The 22,943-nt window shown below is 37.8% G+C and overlaps 1 protein-coding gene across 1 annotated transcript in view; it reads right to left on the bottom strand.

The window, feature by feature from the left end:
- The window catches only part of LOC115222752 (F-box/LRR-repeat protein 2), a 180,224-nt gene that overhangs the window by 23,368 nt on the left and 133,913 nt on the right, over positions 1-22,943 (bottom strand). The window contains exons 6-7 of the mRNA XM_036499867.1: positions 22,230-22,396; positions 2,100-2,302 (exon numbers count right to left, since the gene is read on the bottom strand). Of these exons, the coding sequence (XP_036355760.1) occupies positions 2,100-2,302; positions 22,230-22,396 (370 nt within the window). The remainder of the gene's footprint in view (positions 1-2,099; positions 2,303-22,229; positions 22,397-22,943) is intronic.

Genomic DNA, 22,943 nt, shown 5'->3' with positions numbered 1-22,943 from the left:
ACGTGTATATATGTGCAGACAGACAAACTTACAGACAGACAAACATTCATTCAAATAGTATAACAAAACATTAAAAATATCAGTAGAAACTACAGCAGAGTTGAATGGGAGGTAAAATTTCAGTCTGAATAATCTTATTGACTGTAATTTAATATATTTTGGATATACAGTAAGACAAAAAAAAAAAATAATAATAAAAAAATCTAAAAAATTGAAAACGGTGTAAAGGAAAGTAGAATGGAATGTGTGTAAAAAGAGAGATGTTAAAGGAGGGAATTAGCTATTTTTGCTTTAGATGATATTCTATTTTCGATGAACAAAAATATCTAGGTCATATTATCATGGCGAAGAAAGTTTTTAAATCCAAAAGAGAGTTTTCATTTGTGTAAGATCTAGAACTAATTTGCTATTATCTAAGATGTATATCTAAGACATTTATATATTAGCTGAATTGGATAACTTCCAACTGTAATATTTCTTTTGGCTTCAAATAAAGAATGGTTGGGAACTCTTCAGAATGGTAAACCAGGTAAATTTAGAAATCTATAGAGATTATTTGATGGGATATATTTTGTTGTTCTGTTTTCAGGAAATCAAATCAGACAATTACCATAGAAAGCATGTATTTGTGACAGCAATAAATCTACCAAATTTGGAACGTTAGTTAGAGAGTGAAAGAGTTAAATGAACTAAAAATAATATTTATTTAGTTCTTTCATGCATGAGGAAAAACAAAATATAATGAAATATCAAACGCTTGAATTTTTTTCTGCTTGACTATTTGTCATTGATAGTATCCAGTAAATGATTGATCAGCATATTGATTTCAGGAGATATGGGAAATGAGATTTTTCCAAGCAGATTTATGATATCAGCAAAGCAAAACAACTACCTCTGAACTGGAACTAGACTACTGATGAAGCTAACTGGGAATCTTCTGTTCTATAGTGCTTGCCATGTTAGAATAAATACATGCTTGAAAAAGTAACAGTGCATTAAATTAAGTCACTATCTAACATGAAAGTAGCCAATGATAATTTTGTACTCTAGCAAAAAAAAACTACTATAAGAGACTTAATATTTCCATTATTGAAAGACAAGTAGCGCAATTTACTGTGATAAAGAATTCATTTTACATTGTTGACAGAGATGCACCAAGAAAATAGATTGTAGTAGGTACAATGAATTGTTATTTGGTAGTCATGGTGACTAATGCAAATCGTTAATGTATTGATGTCTTATGAAAAGACACAAAGCAATATTTTAAAGATGTGGGGAAATCATTTAAATTGATCATAGCATATGATTAATACCTTATCTTATACAGGCATTTATTTATAACATCACTGTATTGGTGCCTTTGTTAATTAGTCTCATCTAATTAACAAAAAGCCTTGTAAATACCATTGCACCTGTAATAGTCTGTTTTCAGAAAATTTACTCATAAATTCATCAGTAACTGGGGGATGATGTGAACCAACATAAAATGAAGTGTTTTCCTCAAGAACACAATGGACCACTCTGTCCTGGAATCGAAACCACAATCTTACAATGATGTGTACAACATCGTAACCACTAAGCCACAAGCCTCCACACACACACACGTGTGTGTGTGTGTGTGTGTATGTCTTTGTGTTTGTGTATGTCTTTCCACCACTGATCAACAAGCAGTGTTGGTGTGTTTACATACCCATAACTTAGCAGTTTTAACAAAGGAGACTAATAAAGTAAGCAGCAGACAGAAAAAAAATTTAGAAAAAAAAGTTTTGGGATTAATTTGTTCAACTTAACCCTTTAGTGTTTAAACTTGCCATATCAGGCCAAAATTGTCTTCCTGTTATATGCTCAAACCGGCCAGCTCTGACTTCTCACACCTACCCTACAAAGTCATTCTAAAAATAAACAGGGACATCATCAAAACCTCAGAGTTACAAGATGCTGTACAATTAATTTAAAACAATGTGATTAAACAGGTTTTATATTTGACAGAGTAATCTGAATGCTAAAGGGTTAAACCCTTGAATATGGTGCCCCAGCATGGCCGTAGTTCAAAGGCTGAAACAAAGACAATAAAGGGCAATAAAAGATAGTTTACTCACTTAATGTTTTTCAAAAAGGGGATTACGTTCAGCCAAAAGTTTTCTGTCAATTTTGGTTTCCCAGACAGCATAAGTCCTTTAAGATTTTTCCCATATGTCAGCAAGAAGTTGTAAATTGAATTCTCAGATAATGCATTGGTATGACTGATGTCAATGGCACGTAATTTCATGAATTTTCCTGTTTCCATTAGTTTTTCTAATATCTGTTCAAAGAAAATTAATTTAATAAATGAAACATGATAAATAAATAAAAAAAAAACAATTATCTTTCAAAACATTTTTAAGGTTTGATTCAATATTATATAAATAGAATGGAAAACATTTAGGCTTCTTGATTTAATATTATTTTGTATTGATATGTTTGTTCCTTCTCGAGCCATGCTTGGCTCATAAAGGCCGGTTTCCCAGTTTCCATGGCGTATAGGTTCTCCACCTGGACAGGACGCCGGTCCATCACAGGTGAGCTGCAAGAGGAGAAAGTTGTGGCGAAAGAGTCAGCAGAAGTTCGCCATTTCCATCTGCTAGAGCTGCGTGGAGCTTAGGTGTTTCACTCATAAACACACATATCACCCAGTCTGAGATTCGAACCCGCGATCCCTCAACTGCGAGTCCGCTGCTCTAACCACTAGGCCATGTGCCTCCACTTGTATTGATATAGTTTGGCAGTATTTGATAGACCTGGCTGTCACAGTCTACCCTAAAGTCCAACCCCTCCTCAAAGCAGGAGGGTGGTATAAATGGGCAGTGTCAGAGCTATGCTGTCGGGAACTTCGGTTCCTGGTAGGGCCACCCAAGGTGGATTGGTATTAGGGCCGCAGCCTGGCCAATAGGGCTCTGGTGAAAATTCCAAGAGGCAACCGGCAACTTCGAGGTCATTCTGTCCTTGCGTCTGTGGAGACTCCACGGCAAACAGGGTGTCCCGTCACTCGGGATATGCATGCGGGATGTCGGGGACTGCTTGTGAATTCAATATTCCCACAAAACTTCTTCTATGTTCATGATACCGTCAGGACCAGAGAAGAAACCGGCTCAACCCATCCTGGGTGAACACCGTCACAAGTACAAGTAAGTCACAGTGGCAGTGACGTTATCAAAGAAGCTTGAGAGGTGATTGGATGGAACCTACACTCGCCTCCTTATGAGAGCTCAAAATCTCTCGTGGAGGCGTCATCCAACCAAAATGCAAATATATGGGAAACTACCACCTGTGTCATCTCTTCTGAAAGGTAGGAGTGTCCAGTTTGCTGGACATTGTTGTAGAGCTGAAAACGAGGCAATTTCTACTCTTCTCCTCTGGAAGCCATCTACTCGCAATACCAGAGGGCACACACTCTCCTACCCTGATGTAATCTCCAGGGATACAGGCATCCAGCAACAGGACCTCCGTAATGCCATGATGGACCGTGAAGTCTGGCGTAGCATGGTAAATTCCATTGTCTCGACCACGGTCAAACAATGATGATGATGATGATGTCAGATGGTGCAACCATCTATGGCAGTTCACACTCCATCCAATTCCATCACCAATGTCTCCCACCACATCATTGCCAAACCCAGCTTTTTCACCAATCTGCACCAACATCCATAGTGGCTCAGTGCACAGCCATCACATCCCAAACTATTTCGCTCCATGAACTCTTATTTCCACCTGCTGCAGATCCTCTTCTTCTATGCAGTTTGAATATAAATGAGCAGAGGCACGGAGTAAACAGAAATATTGTAGCACAAAGCTCAACATCTTATAGTATTTTCCTCCAATTAGGTTCTGAGATCAAATTCTGGCATGGTTAATTAGATTTTCCATTATTTCACGTTTTATTTCAGTTCTAATGGGAAAATGCTAGAAACATAATTAAATCAGTTACATTCCACTATGCAATTAGTCATGTAATTAAGAAATCAGTATAATAATTAATTTGTTAGAATTCTCTCTTTAAGACGGCGAGCTGGCAGAAACGTTAGCGTGCCGGGCAAAATGCTTAGCAGTATTTCGTCTGCTGTTACGTTCTGAGTTCAAATTCTGCCGAAGTTGACTTTGCCTTTCATCCATTCGGGGGTCGATAAATTTAGTACCAGTTACACACTGGGGTCGATATAATCAACTTAATCCCTTTGTCTGTCCTTGTTTGTCCCCTCTATGTTTAGCCCCTAGTGGGCAATAAAGAAATAAGAATTCTCTCTTTACACAGATCATGTTGAGGATGAATAATTTGGACTTGTCTAATGTTGTTACAGCCATCTTTGTTTAGCCCAGGGTCAACCCTGATCAATGAAGCTTTCAGCAGTGCCCTGACTCTGAGTTTGAGAAGTTACACAAAAAGGAGGATACACTCACCAATTAAGAGGAATTAAGGCAATGCAGAATTAGGTGTCCTCACTAGCAACATAATGAGACACCTACAGTAGATCATTTAAAGCCACAACTTATAGTCTTCTGATGCCTTATACCTTCTATGGAGAAAAAATACATGTAACTAAGAAAACTAGAAGAAATAGTAATGTTTTATGAGTAGAAAAAGTGGGGAGGTCCTCGAGAAATAACAATCATTTCCCTTGGAAACAACTACCATTCTGTACACAAACACTAAGAATGTTCTCTCTTTCTCTTGATTCCCAAATAACTAATGTTCTACAAAGAAAACACACACACACATACTATTAATAAGTTACAGGTAACATCATGCTGACAGTTTCTAAAAAGAAAGAAATAGAGCTATACATGATTACAACCAACTAGATATTGCATGGACTTTGTAATAAATAAACAAATAGGAAATAAGGTATCTGATTGTTATGCATCTTTTCCTTATAAATCCTTAATTTCCAAGTCAAATTTCTAATCCTGCCCTATGCTTTGAGAGGATGGCTGTCTCCCTTGTATTAACTGCCTTCACTTGAGGGAACCACATGTGTATTACAAACACAGTTTAACCCTTTAGTGTTCAGATTATTCAATCAAACATAATGCCTATTGATTCCCATTAATTTGAATTAATCATGCATTGTCTCATATCTTCAAGATGTTGATGGTGTAATTACTTAATGTAGAATAACATTGTAGGGTAGGTGTGAGAACCTGGATCTGGTCAGTTTGAACATAAAACAGATTAACTATTTTGGCCGGATATGGCCGGTTTAAATACTAAAGGGTTAAATACACAACTATGAAGCTTTGAGCAACAAACACAATAAAGACGAGACTTTCTTTGTGCTCTAACAGCTGGTATTTCTAATATGAGACATTTATCAGTTTATACATGATAAACAGTGATTATATTAGATTATCTTTGCATACACTAAATATGTTAAAAGTAGAAAAAGTACAGAGGACCTAGAGAAACCTGATATATCTTCGATAGATCTAATAGTAATAGAATTGGTAGAAATAGTGCAACAAAAGGTAAAATGAGTCTATGATGAGTGAATATACACACAATTGATTCAACTCTTGTGATTAAGTAGCATCAATCTACACTCCATATTATTATGGCCAAAAAAAGTAATTTTTTTATAAGCATTGTAGTGAATTAGAAGCGCTTTTTTGTTTAGTGTAAGCAATGTGAAGAGCAAGAGTTTGTTTTTTATGTTCACAAATTAGTTGTGATATAAATCAATAAGGGTTTCAACAAGATCGTTAGTGTTATGAAAATAATATTGAGGTTTAAGTCTAGAGCTTCAAATACAATATTTCTTCAAAGAGAAATTTTAAGTATGTGTATATGTAAGAAAGAGGGAGAAAGAATGAGAGAGAGAGAGAGAGAGAGAAGGTGAGAGAGAGAAAAAGTGAAAGAGAATGCTTGTGGTGGTGGTGGTGGGAGAGAAGAGAGTGAGAGAGAAAAAACAGAAAGAAAGAAAAAGAGAGAGAGAGAGAGAAAGAAAGAGAGTTTATGTGTATCTGTATACATAAATTCTCTGTATATGAGAGAGAGAGAGAGAGAGAGAGAGAGGAGTATGTGAGCATATATCATAAAGAGGGAGTGAGGGATAATGAGCTCAAGAAATAGAGAGAGAGAGAGAGAGAGAGAGAGAGAGAAGAACAGGAAGAGAGAGAGAGAGAGAGAGAGTACATGAGCATATATTGTAAAAAGTGAGAGATAATGAGTTCAAGAAATGGAGAGAAGGAAGATCAGGGAGAGAAGGAAAGTAAAGAAGAAAGATAGATAGGCAGAAGTGGATAGACACACAAACAATTAGGTAGTTCTATTTATCTATCTATCTATCTATCTATCTATCTATCTATCTATCAATCTATCTATCTATCTATCTATCTATCTACCTGTCTATCTATCTATCTTTTTTTTCCTCTCCCCCTTTTTCCTCTTTTTTATTCTTTTTTCATTTTTCTTTTGCTTTTTCCCTTTTTTCTATTTTTTTCTTTTCCTTTTTTCTTTTTTTCTTTTGTCTTTTCTTTTCCTTTTTTTCCCCCTTTTATGATCCCTTTTGATCGAAAACCTAGGCCACCTTTTTTTTTTTTTTCTCCCCCAAAAGAAAAGCTCTACCTTGTAACTTGTCCCATCTGTGTGTAGCCCTGTGTGACCAATAAAGAAACTTATCTATCTATCTATCTATCTATCTATCTATCTACCTGTCTATCTATCCATCTATTTATTTTCTATCTCTCTAATTTTTTTCTTTGGTAGCCTACAATAAATTAATACAAAAGCCTGAATATAAATATTTACATGTACATATTGGTAACTGGTAAACATTTTTTCTTTAACAGCCTCTAAAGATAAACAGTGGTAAGTACAAATAAAGTAAGGCAATTAGCAGAAGGAAGTGAAAGAATTCAATGTTCTTAGTAGAGTTATCTTCCAGAACATTCATGTTTAATGGTTACAGGAAATATAAGGAAGCAATAAAAAAAGTAAAAACTTAAAGCAGAAAAGAAAAATGTAAAATTATATATAAAACCCCAAGGTGTTTAGATAATTCTATTACTGAATTCTTCCATTTATTTTACCTTTCCAAATTTGCTGGAAGTCATTAGCATAATTTTTAATGGATTCGTCAGTAATTTAACTACCATTTCGAGACTTTTCTTTCAGATTGTTAAGAGAACATCATTAGGGAGAGACTGATATAGACAGTGTTAGGGAAGAGTATAATAGGGGGGAAATGGAAAAGTAGTGACAGGGTTCTAGTGAAAGGGAGAGTGTCAGAGAATGATAAAGAAGGTGGATTGAGTTGGGTAGGAGATGCTTTGCAACCCCACGTTAACTGGATGGGTAGAGTGGTGCATAAAGGAGAGAGAAGGTAATGATGAGGAACCAGAGTGTATTCTTATATTAACATGTCCAAAAGGACATGGTAATAGAAGAATCAAGGATGGTGGGTACAAGGTGCCAGAGTGCAATCCCTCTTCACTCATGCATTATGATTCTGGTTTTGAAGGATAGAAGAGGAAGGAGTAGCAAGATCTGGGTGTTGAAAAGGGGTATTCAATATGCACAGATAGTGGTTGGCAGGGTGGTTGGTGTTAGGAAGGGCATCCAGCTGTAGAAACTCTGCCAGATCAAGATTGGAGCCTGGTGCAGCCATCTGGTTCGCCAGACCTCAGTCAAATCGTCCAACCCATGCTAGCATGGAAAGCAGACGTTAAAGGATGATGATGATGATGATGATGATGATGATGAGAGTACTCTCCTCTCAATTGTGGTTGGTATGATAGAGTGAGTAAAAGAGATGAGAGAAACAAGAGGGTATAAAATATATACAATGGGTAGAAGAAGAAAATGGTGGGCAGATATGAGGGTATATAATAAGCAATAAGCAATGGGTGCATTCACTATGCAATAGGCAAGTGGTCACCAAACTTACATTGGAGGTTAGGTTTTCTATGGTACCACATACTGCCAGTTGACAGGGTCCATTGTTATCTTCTTCATCGGATGTAACATCCTGAGATCACTTTTCACCTCATCCTAAGTCTTTCTTGGAATACATCTTCCACAACTACAGTTCTCTTTGCATGCTTAATCCTTGCCTACACAGCTGTCACCCTCAATCTACATCATATGCCCATACCATTCCTCTCTCCTCTTAACAGCCGTGGACATGTTTACAAAGTCAGAAAACAGCCCAGCTCCCATGACTTTCAGAAACATTTTTTCACGCTAAGAGTTGCTGAAGCATGGAACAAACTGCCGGCATCAGTTGTTAGTTGTTGGAGCACTGCATCCTTCAAAACTTCCATGCTTCCTGAGATTTACCAACACTACACCTGATTTTCTCCCCTCCATACATACACAAGCATGTATCTGACTCATACACTGTTCACTTTCCAGACATTTGTACATTACTGCATATACTTTATATGCACTTTTGACAAGTTGTGGTGCACCTGAGCACTGTGTACAATAATTTCATCATTATTATTATTAGATTCATCTTATAATCAGTTTGTCTCTCAGCTTACTTATATTTCTTCACTCAAGCACACAACCACAGCACATCCACTGAAGAACTCCCATCTCATTTCTTTCTACTTTTGCAGAGTTTTCTGTATTTAAAGTTCACATTGCACTGCAATGCAACAGACTTTGCACACAAACTCCATACAATCGGTCGCTGACCTCAAAGGAGAAACTCTCTGTTGCAAGTAGAGGAAACAGTAGCTCCTCAGTCTGTCCTTATTCTGGCTGCCATATTTTCAGAATAGTTGTCACTGGTCACCTAGATAAACTAGCACTACATCAGTTATGATGACAAGGATCCCAGTTCATCTGACCAATGGAACAGCCTGCTCCTGAAGTTAACATGCAAGTGGCTGAGTACTCCACAGACACATGTACACTTAATGTAGTTCTTGTTTCAGCATGATACAGAATATGACAAAGTTGACCCTTTGAGTTACATATACAACTCATATTTACCAGCTGAGTGGACTGAAGTAACGTGAAATAAAGTGTCTTGCTCAAGGACACAACGCGTCACCAGGAATTGAACTCGCGACCTTACGATTGTGAGCTGAATGCCCTAACCACTTATCCAGGTACCTTCATTTATCTAGATTACAAAACAAGTATCAGCTATTCCTAGGCAACTATCTGGGTATTTCACACATGCACGTGCATGCACACACTCACACACTCACGCTCACACACACACACACACACACACGTGTACACATGCAAACACATGTATGCATATACGCATAAACACATACACACACACACACAAACCCATAGAAAAAGGAATTGTATTAGGCATTTCTGTCAGTTTTGATAAAGGCTATAAAGGAGGGGGGTGTTGTGTGTGTGTGTGTGTGTGTGTCTGTCTGTATCTGTGTGTGTCTGTGTGGTATGATGTTGGAGCATATATGTACAAGTGTGTGTTTGCCTATGCATATTGCTTCGAAACTTCCATTTACCCATCTATTTATGTGTACGTCTGTGTCCATGCCCACCACACATGAATGTGCACACACGTAAGTAACACAACTTCTGGCTGCTCCACTCCAGCTATCATCAAGCTAACCAATCAGCCATGCATATATACACTAATTATTCACTAGTGTAGAACAGTAACAAAGAATGAAATATAAAATTCACATTCACACCACTTCATCTCCCTTGCTTCATCGTCTCCAAACATTGTGCACACATTCACCATTGAGGATATGATAATAACATTTATTGGTATATGGACATAATAAGCTTCAGGTGTAGTGCAAAGATACATAATTTATAGTTAATTTGTACTGTGACAGATAGAAGACCATGGCGATAAATTGAATATGTTAATTGCAAAATATATTGAGCAGTAAAAATTTCCATTGTGTGGTGACAATTAGAACAACCAACAAATTCAGTTTACTTCAAATAACAGCTAAAGCTCCTCTAAATTATATCCTGTTATCTTAAGTAAAAATAAAAAAAGGATACACTGGACAGTGAAGAAAAGGAGGGGATGGTCATGGTTGGAATGAATTTGATCAGTGATATGGGCTTAATCTGAGTACAAGCTCTTGGAAATGTTTGATAATTTAGTACGGCGGAAAACTGGAAGGATCATTAGCAAGCCAGGCAAAATGCTTAGCAGCATTTTGACCAGCTTTACATTCTGAGTTCAAATTCCACAGAGATTGGCTATCCATTAAGTCCTGGGGTCAATGTAGTCGACTTTCTGATTCCCCCAAAATGTTTGGCCTTGTGCCAAAATTTGAAACCCATATTAAATGCTATCATGTTGATCCACGAGGAAGTCTTTGAGGGAGGACATAACCTACTAAAAGCTGTACTACACCATCTTAGAAATAACAAATACTTAAGGTAACATGGCTCTTGGGCATTACCTGAAAAAAAAATGGGACGGTTATGGCTAGAACATTGTTATTTATAAGTCTGATCAGTTGGAGCTCACCTGGTGTTAAATAATAACAACAGCAATAGTTAAGTTAGTGATTACATATTTAAGGCAAGGACCATTAAAAAAAAAAGGTTAACTATGGTTGCGTGGTAAGAAGCTTGCTTGCCAACCACATGGGTCCAGGTTCAATCCACTGCATGGTGCCCTGGGCAAGATAAGTGTCTTCTACTATAGCCTCTGGCTGACCTAAGCCATGTAAGAGGTAGACAGAAACTGAAAGAAGTCCATAAGCTGTGTGTGCGTCTCACCACTGCTTGAAAGCTGGTGTTAGTTTGTTTACAGCCCCATAACTTAGCAGTTGAGCAAAAGAGACCAACAGAATATCGGAACAAGTACTGGGGCTGATTTGTTTGACTAAAATTCTTTGAGGAAATGACCCAGTATGGCCTCAGTCTAATAACTGAAACAAGTGAAAGATAAAAGGTAGCTACCTGCGTATCATACTTAATGTACATACAGCAGAATGGATATCAAATATGTCTACTCAAATATTTGACAGTGAAGAGAACGAAATATCACAAACCAAGAGTGGATTCATCAAGAAGCAATAAACTTCTGATTGTGTTTCATTTGATCTCAGAACTGCTGAACACCTCATATCAGCCAAGATCAAGAGCAGAAACACACTCATAACAACAAATGGTTATGTTTCTCAAAATCTTGAAAATGGTACCACTATCGACATGAAGTGTACACACTTTGGGATTTGAGATTGTCACATCACATTTTGATGTGTGTACTTTTATAAACCAAACAATAATGCGATCACTTGATCAACCAGATTATTGGATGTTGTTATACAGCACTGATCACCATGCACTTTGCATTATTTTAGCTTCTGAGTGATGCCATTCCATTGGATAGGCAAGCAGGCCAACATTCCTACTGATCGGAAGGCTATTCTGTCATAGGGTTACTCGTTTACAGCCGAGTGGACTGGAGCAACATGAAATGAAGTGTTTTACTCAAGAAGACAATGTGCCACTTGATCCAGGAATCAAACCTGTGATCTAGCAAGTATGAGTGCAACACCCTAACCACTTAGCCACGTGCCTTCACTTCAATCCCAAATATATATATTTTCAGAATTACTCATTGATCAAAAAGTGACAGCAGGACTATTATTAAACCCCAAAGATGAAAGAAAAATATCAGTTGTGTCACTTCTTTGACAAACATGACACATGATTTCCTTAAATATATTTTTATATGTTTTGTGATGCTATACATTAATGTTTACATCAAAGAATGCAAGCATTGTCATAAAATGATGTTCTTCAAACAAAGTCCTTTGCACTGTGTTTTGAAGCCCTTTGCACTGATACATTCTCTTGTCACTCTCACCTCCAGAAATATAGTAAACCAACTATTGACTCAATGGAAATTTTTAACCCATGATGTTATTGTTCAGAAACTGATATAAAAATATATAATAATTAATCTCATTTTGCATGAGATTATTAAAAAATAATAAGCTTCACCAACCTAAGTTCCTTCTTAATTCAAAACATTGAATATTTTCTTCTTTTACTCACACCAATCTAACGTCTCGTTTTGTTGGTTTTCCTGTATGATTTCTTGACAAACTAACAAAGACCAACACTAACTTTCTTGAATCCTTGTGATTACATTAAAAGAAATAAACTTCTGAATTAAACTACAAGCACCCATGCTGATGCCACACAGAAAACACCTGTGCTGGTGCCATGTAGAATCCATCCATGCCAGTGTTACATATAAAGCACCTGCACCAGTGCCACATATAAAGCACCTGTGCCGGTGCCACATATAAAGCACCTGGTGCCAGTGCCACTTAATAGCACTGGTGCTAGTGCCATGTAAAATGCACCCAGTACACTCTATAAAGTGGTTAATTTTGGGATGGACATCCAGCTATAGAAACAGACAATGGGAGCCTGGTCCAGCTCTTTGGTTGGACAGCTCCAGTCAAACTGTCCAACTCATGCCAGCAAGGAAAACAGATATTAAATGATGATGATGATGATGTTACTATATGTTAATGTTTTATCACCAAGTATACAGTCATATATTTACATTCTTATTTCTTTATTGCCCACAAGGGGCTAAACATAGAGGGGACAAACAAGGACAGACAAACAGATTAAGTCGATTACATCGACCCCAGTGCGTAACTGGTACTTAATTTATCGACCCCGAAAGGATGAAAGGCAAAGTCAACCTCGGCGGAATTTGAACTCAAAACATAACAGCAGGCAAAATACCGCTAAGCGTTTCACCCGGCGTGCTAACGTTTCTGCCAGCTCGCCACCTAAATTTATATATGTTCTAATATTCATACCTTACCAAAAGTTTAAGCAGCCTAAGTGAAATGGTACAATATGAAATGGCTTCCATCAGGAATCAAGATTTAATACATAAAAAAGTATCAAAATTTCCAATTTTTTAACTGGCCATTTGGTGGCTATTTGGTATATCAAGATCAATTTTGCGTAATAAGAAAAAAATAAAAGAATATATTTAAATAAAATTCGTTTATACTTATCAAGACAAAAATCTCTTGAATAATTCAATCATGCAAATTATCAAATCTTGTTCTAATGTCATTTATTGATTTGAGAAAGAATTTATCTGAAGACTTATCCATAATTTTAGCACTGTAAAAATTGTTTTTTGTGGCAGCTGTTTTTGTTGTTGTTGTTTTGGTTGTTGCAGTCTTGTAGTTTTAACTTGCTGAATCATCATCATCATCATCATTGTCATTGTCATCACCGCCACCATCATTTTAACATCCATGTTTTCCCTGCCTCCATTGATTGAACAGGAATTATCAAGGCAGACTCTTTTATGGCTGGGATGCCCTTCTTGTCACCAACCCTCACCTGTTTCCAAGTAAGATATCTTTTTCCCATAGCCAGACATGTATCTGCAGAAGTTGTGATGACATCATTTGTTTAAAATTATTGCCCACTGTCAAAACAAGGTTACACACCAGCCCACACACACACACACCACACACACACACACACACACACACACATTTAGTGTACTGTTCCGTTATTGGTGGGCTGAACAAAAGAAGCACTCTGTCCAGTTAGAGAGTGGATTTAGGAAGGGCATCCAGCTGTAGAAACACTGCCAGATCAGACTGGAGCCTGGTGCAGCCTCCTGGCTTCCCAGACCCCGGTCGAACCATCCAACCCATGCTAGCATGGAAAACGGACGTTAAACGATGATGATGATGATGAAAGTTCAAATGGAAGCTACTATTACACATGCCACACAAGCTTGTCTGACCGATGTCTTTTCAGAAGAATGAAAATGAGAGTACTCCCCATTTATATCTTGTGTTTACACACACACATATACAAGGTGGTTCTTAAAAGTTCCTGGCTTTGGGTAAAAGAAAATACAAAAGGATCAATTAATTATGATTATATTCAACATATTCCCTTCTCAGATTCACACACTTATTGTGGCAGTCCTTCAGTTTTTCTAAGTCCTGTAAAAGAACTTGAAAGGTTGGGCCTCCAGCTAGGTTTTTCACAATACCCTTAAAGCCAGGAACTTTTCAGACTCTCTTATACATATATTTACAGCATTTGTTCTTATGTACGTTTCACCATTCTGGTTATTCGGAACCCTATTTGGAAATTCCAAGTGCAACTGAATGCTTAACCATAGCATATCATAAGAGAACTAAGATCTGAGACTTCAAAAATCCAATGCAGGGTTCCAAACAACCACAATGGTAAATAAGAACAAATTATATAAACTTCAGTTTATCATCATCATCATCATCATCATGTTTAGCGTTCGATTTCCATGCTGGCATGGGTTGGACGGTTCTACTGGGGTCTGTGAAGCCAGAAGGCTTCATCAGGCCCAGTCAAATCTGGCAGTGTTTCTACGGCTGGATGCCCTTCCTAACGCCAACCACTCCGTGAGTGTAGTGGGTGCTTTTTACGTGCCACCTGCACAGGTGCCAGACAGAGCGGAGGTTGCTCATGCATCACATGTGGATTCTCAGTGCTCCATAACCTTATGTTTTTCAAATTTATGTGTCCCGACAGATAAAACCAAATCTCATTGGTGTAAAAGCAACCCATCCAGCACTTCTATGCCTTTTTTGGCAACAAAGTTTTGGAACCAATAACAATAATGAAACCCTTTAGCATGATCCGTAGTCTTCAATTCTTGAATGGCCAGAACTTTGTATGGAAAGAAATTTAATTTCTTTTTTTACTGCTGTGTGAGCACTTCCAAGGCTGATTTCCGTTTCACTGCAGAGTAACTTTTTGAACACCTCATGTATACATATATGTAGCCGGCCGGCAACACTTTTTTTCCGCAGCATAGGGGTAGCTTATCCTGTTCAGGCTATATTATTAGCATTATCCTGCGTTTGAGAATTTAAAATCACTTCTTTAACTTTCTAAGACATCTCAACGCTTCAAAAGCAAACTTCATTTGTTTGTTTACGTTCATCGTATTTTGAATTAATATATATATATATATATATATCTTTGGTCAGCTCAAAGCTCTAGTAGAAAACACTTGCTCTAAATATCACACCATGGGACTAAACCTAAAACTACGTTGTTAAGAAGCAAGTTTCTGAATCACATAAACATCCCTGAACCTATCACAATATTTATATTCCTCATTTCATTATAACTTTGGCTCAATTATATGGGGAATTATATTCATGTTATGCAGGAAGCTATAAGAAAATATTTCTCCAGGCACCCAAACAACTCAAAACACTATTCACCGAAAATATTTTACTAGAATTTCATAAACACATTCCCAAGTTGAAATATGAACATAAGAAATAGTAATGATTTCCATATGTTTTCTCGGACTTCAAGAATGTATCAGATATTATGGGAACCAATGAACATTCTTCTTTTGAGCTAACATGGTAGCTTGGCAAGATCAGTCTTTCTCAGCAAAATCAACATGCAAATATCACTTAATGTCTTAACGTTTTATTCAGGAACATAAGAAACTGAAATTCCTATAACTGGGAAGAAGAACTGGTTACCAGATTTGACTTACTGGGAGTTCCTTTCTAACCAGCAATATTCCCTATTTTCACTTCCATATGCAAACATTAATAACACTAAATATTGGTGTAATAATCTAATGGGTGAGTGAGGGTGCTCATCTTTTCTTACCTTCTTAAGTTTTTTTTACTTATTTCAGCCAATAGACCGAGGCCATGCTAGGGCACCGCCTTGAAAATTATGTTTTAGTTGAATGAATGAATCAACCCCAGTGCTTATTATTAAATTTTTTTTTAAGCCTCATACTTATTCTATCAGTCTCTTTTGCTGAACTGTTAAGTTATGAGGACATAAACACACTAATACCAGTCATCAAGCAGTGGGGTCACAAGCACAAAAGCACTCACGCACACACATATATATATATATATATATATATATATATATATACATACATACATGTGTGTGTGTGTGTACATATAGATGACAGGCTTCTTTCAGTTTCCATCTACCTAATCGACTCACAAGGCTTTGGTTGGCCCATAGCTACTGAATAAGACACTTACCCAAGGTGCTATGAACCTGGAATGCAACTGGTACTTAATTTACCCACCCCGAAAGGATGAAAGGCAAAGTCGACCTCGGTGGAATTTGAACTCAGAACATAAAGACAGGCGAAATACCGCAAAAGGCTTCACCCAGCGTGCTAACGTTTCTGCCAGCTCACTGCCTACTCTAAATAAAATTATATTAAAATAGGCAGAGTGGCTGCGTGGTAAGAAGTGTGCTTCGCAACCATGTGGTTCTGGGTTCAGTCCCATTGTGTCTTCTACTATAGCCTGGGCTGACCAAAGCCTTGTGAGTGAATTTGTTGGACGGAAACTGAAAGAAGCCCATTGTGTGTGTGTGTGTTGTGTGTGTGTGTATGTGTGTGTGTGTATGTGCGTGTGTGTGCATGTGTATGTGTGTGTGTGCGAGTGTGTGTGATTTGTGTAAGTGTTTTTTTATTTCTTTATTGCCCACAGGGGGCTAAACATAGATGGGACAAACAAAGGGACTAAGTCATTTACATTGACCCCAGTGCGTAACTAGTACTTATTTAATCGACCCCAAAAAGGATGAAAGGCAAAGTCAACCTCGGCGGAATTTGAACTCAGAACGTAATGTCAGACGAAATACCGCTAAGCATTTTGCCTGGCGTGCAAGCATTTCTGCCAGCTCGCCACCTTAGAAACTACATTTCCAGTGTAGTTTCTATGACTGCATGCCTTTTCTCTAACAAACTATTTTATTGAGAGTATTAGAACTATTTAACTAAAGCACCAGCAGCAGTAGAAAGATGTGGTGAATACCAAGAGCATTTATTTTAATACCTTTCTTCATTTATCCCTGCAAATTTTTTGATAAGCTAATCCTTTCCAAATCAGAAGAATGCAGAGATGTGGTGTTTATTTTCAGTTTCTCATCATGCTATATAAGGCAAGAGATAAACCTTTCCTCTAGATTGCATGCTGGTCTTTTGCAGGTGCTTTTTTTCTGAGGAAGGAGGTGGGTATTGAATTTGTCACTATGATTCAATGAAATTTACACAGGTGTGAGTATGTGGTAAGGAATTTGCTTCCCAGCCACACAGTTCCAGGTTCAATCACGTAATGTGGCACTGTGGTAACTTGGTCATGTGTCTTTTATGGCCCGAGACCAAACGTTGCCTTACAAGTGGATCTGATGGATGGAAACTGAAAGAAGCCTGTCATACGTGTGAGTGCATGTGTGTGTGTATGTGTGTGTGCGTGTGTGTGTGTGTGTGTGGTGTGTGTGTGTGCGTGTGTGTGCATGTGTATGTGTGTGTGTGCGAGTGTGTGTGATTTGTGTAAGTGTTTTTTTATTTCTTTATTGCCCACAGGGGGCTAAACATAGATGGGACAAACAAAGGGACTAAGTCATTTACATTGACCCCAGTGCGTAACTAGTACTTATTTAATCGACCCCAAAAAGGATGAAAGGCAAAGTCAACCTCGGCGGAATTTGAACTCAGAACGTAATGTCAGACGAAATACCGCTAAGCATTTTGCCTGGCGTGCAAGCATTTCTGCCAGCTCGCCACCTTAGAAACTACATTTCCAGTGTAGTTTCTATGACTGCATGCCTTTTCTCTAACAAACTATTTTATTGAGAGTATTAGAACTATTTAACTAAAGCACCAGCAGCAGTAGAAAGATGTGGTGAATACCAAGAGCATTTATTTTAATACCTTTCTTCATTTATCCCTGCAAATTTTTTGATAAGCTAATCCTTTCCAAATCAGAAGAATGCAGAGATGTGGTGTTTATTTTCAGTTTCTCATCATGCTATATAAGGCAAGAGATAAACCTTTCCTCTAGATTGCATGCTGGTCTTTTGCAGGTGCTTTTTTTCTGAGGAAGGAGGTGGGTATTGAATTTGTCACTATGATTCAATGAAATTTACACAGGTGTGAGTATGTGGTAAGGAATTTGCTTCCCAGCCACACAGTTCCAGGTTCAATCACGTAATGTGGCACTGTGGTAACTTGGTCATGTGTCTTTTATGGCCCGAGACCAAACGTTGCCTTACAAGTGGATCTGATGGATGGAAACTGAAAGAAGCCTGTCATACGTGTGAGTGCATGTGTGTGTGTATGTGTGTGTGTGTGTGTGTGTGTGTGTGTGTATGTGTGTGTGTGTGTGTGTGTGTGCATTTTAATATTTCACATAGGCATTACAATACTAATAATCTGGTGCAGAGCTCAATATATGCGTGCTTCTGAACAAAGCATAAGCTGAGTACAGGGTGGTAATATAGAAAAAAGCGAAATGACAAAGGAATAAAAAATTATCTTATGAGTTTCACTGGCTTACAGCTGTTTCTGCTAAAAGCTCTGATGAGGCTAAAAGGTGTCACTTAGGCACTCAACTTTGAGTCCACTGCATCTTATAGTACGGAAAAGTGGGCATTAAAATGATAATGATGATGATGTGTTAATGACAATTGCATAAATCTACAACAAACCAGGCTGTATTTCTATCAACATGAATAAGATAACATACATCTGCAAGAAATGTTATATTGTTCTTCTAATAAACCAGTCATCCAACCTCGTTAAATAAAGGCTGACTGCTAGTTTTAGTTGTCTACAAGTCATTCTCAAATGAAAATAACTTGTCTGCATCAGATGCTCTGCATTGGTTGAAAAGAGCCATTAGTAAATAAATACTCATTAATCTTTCCAAATAATAACAAACTGCAAACTTTTAATACAGACTTGATGACATGCACAGATCTTTCAGCCAAACCAGGAAATAGATAGGATTCTGGTAACCAAATCAGTTTAACCAGTCTTTTATTTGAATGAATTTAATCCATTGTTTGATACTACTGGCATGTAGAGGCACATAGCCTAGTGGTTAGAGCAGTGGACTCACGGTCGAAGGACAGCGGGTTCGAATCTCAGACCGGGTGATGTGTGTGTGTTTATGAGCAAAACACCTTAGCTCCACGCGGCTCTGGTAATGATGAACTTCTGCTGACTCTTTCGCCACAACTTTCTCTCACTCTTTCCTCCTGCATCTTGCAGCCCACCTGCGACGGACCAGCGTCCCGTCCAGGTGGGGAACCTATATGCCAAGGAAACCGGCCCTTATGAGCCAGGCAAGGCTCAAGAAGGAACAAACAAACTGGCATTGAAATGCAAAATCTAGGAAAGCTATTAAAGAAACATTTCCTTGTTTTCCAAGCTATTACTAGAAAATAAGAAGTTTTGATACAATTAATAGTTGAATAAACTATGACCAACATATTCCCAGAATTTGTATATATCCACAGTCTACATGTAATCTTTCTCATGGCTGGAATCCAGATCTCTTATCAGAACAAAGGCTACCTTTAAATTTGATTTTAGTGCATATCACAATATTTCACAAGTTCTTCAACATCAAGACTAAGATTAGGTCGCCAAACACAAAACATTTCTCTTTTCATTATACATCGTTCATTCATGTGCATGGCATGAATTTTGGAAAGATGTTTTATATGATAATATTCAGGAATAAATGACATTTTTCATTTGAAGATAAGATTATTCTCCTACATATTCAGTTAAGAAGAATCTCTGGCAAATTATCATTCTAAAATCTTTTATACAATATTTTCCAGCAACTGTCAGCAAAAATTGATACCTCATAACTTACGTCAGAGTGCAATGCCTTTCTTTATAAAGAACACTGACCCAAACTGATCTGAGTCATTCTCTGTAGTCTGTTAATAGAATCAACACGACTGATGGTTTTACCAGGCATTGGAATGATTCTGAAATCCCATTATGATCATATAAGTACCCATAATATATTTCTTTATTGCCCACAGGGGGCTAAACATAGAGGGAACAAACAAGGACAGACAAGGAAATTAAGTCGGTTACACTGAGCCCAGTGATTAACTGGTACTTTATTTAATCAACCCCGAAAGGATGAAAGGCACAGTTGACCTCGGCGGAATTTGAACTCAGAATATAACAGCAGATGAAATACCACTAGGCATTTCACCCAGTATGCTAACGTTTCTGCCAGGACCCATAATAGAATATGTCTCAGTTTTTCAATACATCATAAGTACCACATGGGTTTCACATTCAGTATTTCTCCAATTTCTCTGTGTTCTATTTAGTATATAGCTAACACATGGTATGGGTTTTTCATTTTGAGCCATTATTCCAGCTACTACAAATTTTTAGCATCAGCAAGACTTGTTTCACACTCAACAGAAAATGTTGTCATAACAAGGTATTATGAATGATGTTTATTTGCCATATTAAAGGCCTTTTCTTAGTACATTTCCGAAATAAAACATTTCTTTTTACAGCAAAAATAGGATCAGCCGTGTCTGCAAATTTTGGAATAAACTAGTGATAATAGTTTACCAGCTGCAAATGTTTTCAAATTTTTTCTTTCGATTTAGGAACATTAATCCATTGGATCCTGTCTTTTAGACAATATGATAGTTTGATCCCATCACTTGAAATAATAATTCCAAGTAAATTAATGGAAGATGTATGGTTAATGCTTGTATGTGGCAGTGATAGTGATGGTGGTGGTGGTGGTTGTGGTGGCGGCGGTGCTGCTGCTGCTGCTGATGATGATGATGATGGTGATGATGATGATGATAATGATGATGACATACAGAGCAGCTGAGGTCATATTGTATTTGATAATACATTTATAAGATGAAAAAATTAATTGAATATCAGCAGTGTTCCTGAGAGTTCGAAGTACGTTATCTGACATAAAGGAACATGGCATTCTTTCTTGCATTCAACAACTTAATCAGTCAATTCTAAAGATAAGACAGAAAAATAAAAAGAAACAAAAAACAAACAAAAACTATCGGTCAACCTAGTTCCACTTGTCTTATATCAAAGAAGATAACCGATAACAGTAATATCGGTGATGCTGATGATGATGATGGTAGTGATATTGGCCATGATGGAATGGATGTAATGATAATCTTGTTGAGGAGGAAAGATATGATGACAACGGTGGCAGTGAAGTTGATGAAAAAGAAGAATAGCTAGGATGATAACGATCTTCATAAAGATTATGATAACAATCAAGGTTATTATGGACATGGTATTTTAAAGAAATATATAATAATAAAAAAAACACTGATATATCTGTTCATTCATAACATTATTTACATTATTTACATTCGATGGATATTTGTCCTCATCTTGTTTGTTTTTAACACGTTTCGGCTGATATACTCTCCAGCCTTCATCAGGTATCTTGAGGAAATTTCGAACCTGGGCTCTCACTCCCAAGGTATCCTTTGATGTTATTATTGTTGTTGTTGCTGTTGTTGTTGTTGTAGCTGCTGCTGCTGTTGTTGTTGTTGTTATCGCTAGTGTTCAGGTCACTGCTCAGAATCGAACTCGGAATACCTTGGGAGTGAGAGCCCAGATTCGGAATTTCCCCAGGACACCTGAAGAAGGCTGGTGGGTATATCAGCCGAAATATTGTGTTAACAACAAACAAGATAAGGACAAATATCGTCGAATGTAAATAATGTACATAATTCCTCATCTCTTAAATACAGAACTGCATTCATAACATATTCTTCAGATTTGAACTTGAATATCTGACCACTGTTGCATTCCATCATCAGAACACCTCTTTTCCTTTTAGATGATGTATGTTCATAGCACATATGATTTACTAGTATCAGGGAACTTTGAGACACCATGGGGTTTCAACCTTATTGTGTGTATCATTAGTCAAAGTTACCATGAACTGGTGAATCTAACAAGGATCTTGTTTAAAGAAATCAGCAAACAAGTTATTCGCTAATGTTTACCAAACAAGTCTGCAGCAGACCATGCCATCAATGTCGAGGCACATGGCCTAGTGGTTAGAGCAGCGGACTCGCAGTCAAGGAATCGCGGGTTCGAATCTCAGACTGGACTATGTGTTTGTTTATGAGCGAAACACCTAAGCTCCATGTGGCTCTGAAAGAAGGTAATGGCGAACATCTGCTGACTCTTTCGCCACTACTTTCTCTCACTCTTTCCTCCTGCATCTTGCAGCTCACCTGTGATAGACCAGCATCCCGTCCAGGTGGGGAACCTATATGCCAAGGAAACTGGGAAACCGGTTTTTATGAGCCAGGCATGGCTCAAGAAGGAACAAACAACATGCAGAAATTAATGTAATGTAAATCAGTTTTAAAAAAGAAAAAGAAAAATCAAATAACAAGAAATATTTACCGTATCTGTAAAGAATTCACAGTACCCAAGTCCAAGATAGATAAATCCAGGCATTCTAAGTAGAATATTCTCCAGGCACTCTTTTGAAAGTTCCGTAGATGTTAAATCCAATTCATGGATGATAGACTGTTCCCATGGAGCGGCCATCATAAAGCTATCTTCCACTCCTAAAGAAATAAATGAAGACAATTCATTACTTTGGACACAGGTACATTTTATTCAGTTACCATTTTAAATAAGAAATTACAAAATCAAATTCGATGACTGGCATCCGTGCTAGTGGAGCACTAAGAGCACCATCCGAGCGTGATCGTTGACAGAGCAGCTAACTGGCTTCCGTGCCAGTGGCACGTAAAAAGCACCATTCGAGCGTGATCATTACCAGCATCACCTTACTGGCATTTGGGCATGGCTGTTGCCAGTACCGCCTGACTGGCCCCCGTGCCGGTGGCATGTAAAAGCACCCACTACACTCTCGGAGTGGTTGGCGTTAGGAAGGGCATCCAGCTGTAGAAACTCTGCCAGATCAAGATTGGAGTCTGGTGCAGCCATCTGGTTCGCCAGACCTCAGTCAAATCGTCCAACCCATGCTAGCATGGAAAGCGGACGCTAAACGATGATGATGATAATGATGATGATATGTGTATGTTCGTTCCCAACCACTACTTGACAACTGGTGTTGGTGTGTTTACATCCCTGCAATTTAGTGGTTTG

This window comes from Octopus sinensis, linkage group LG2 (genome assembly GCF_006345805.1).
Source record: "Octopus sinensis linkage group LG2, ASM634580v1, whole genome shotgun sequence".
Taxonomy (NCBI): Eukaryota; Metazoa; Mollusca; class Cephalopoda; order Octopoda; family Octopodidae; genus Octopus; species Octopus sinensis.
The sequence above is the reverse complement of the archived record's forward strand: the minus strand, read 5'-3'. Positions and strand labels throughout refer to the sequence as shown.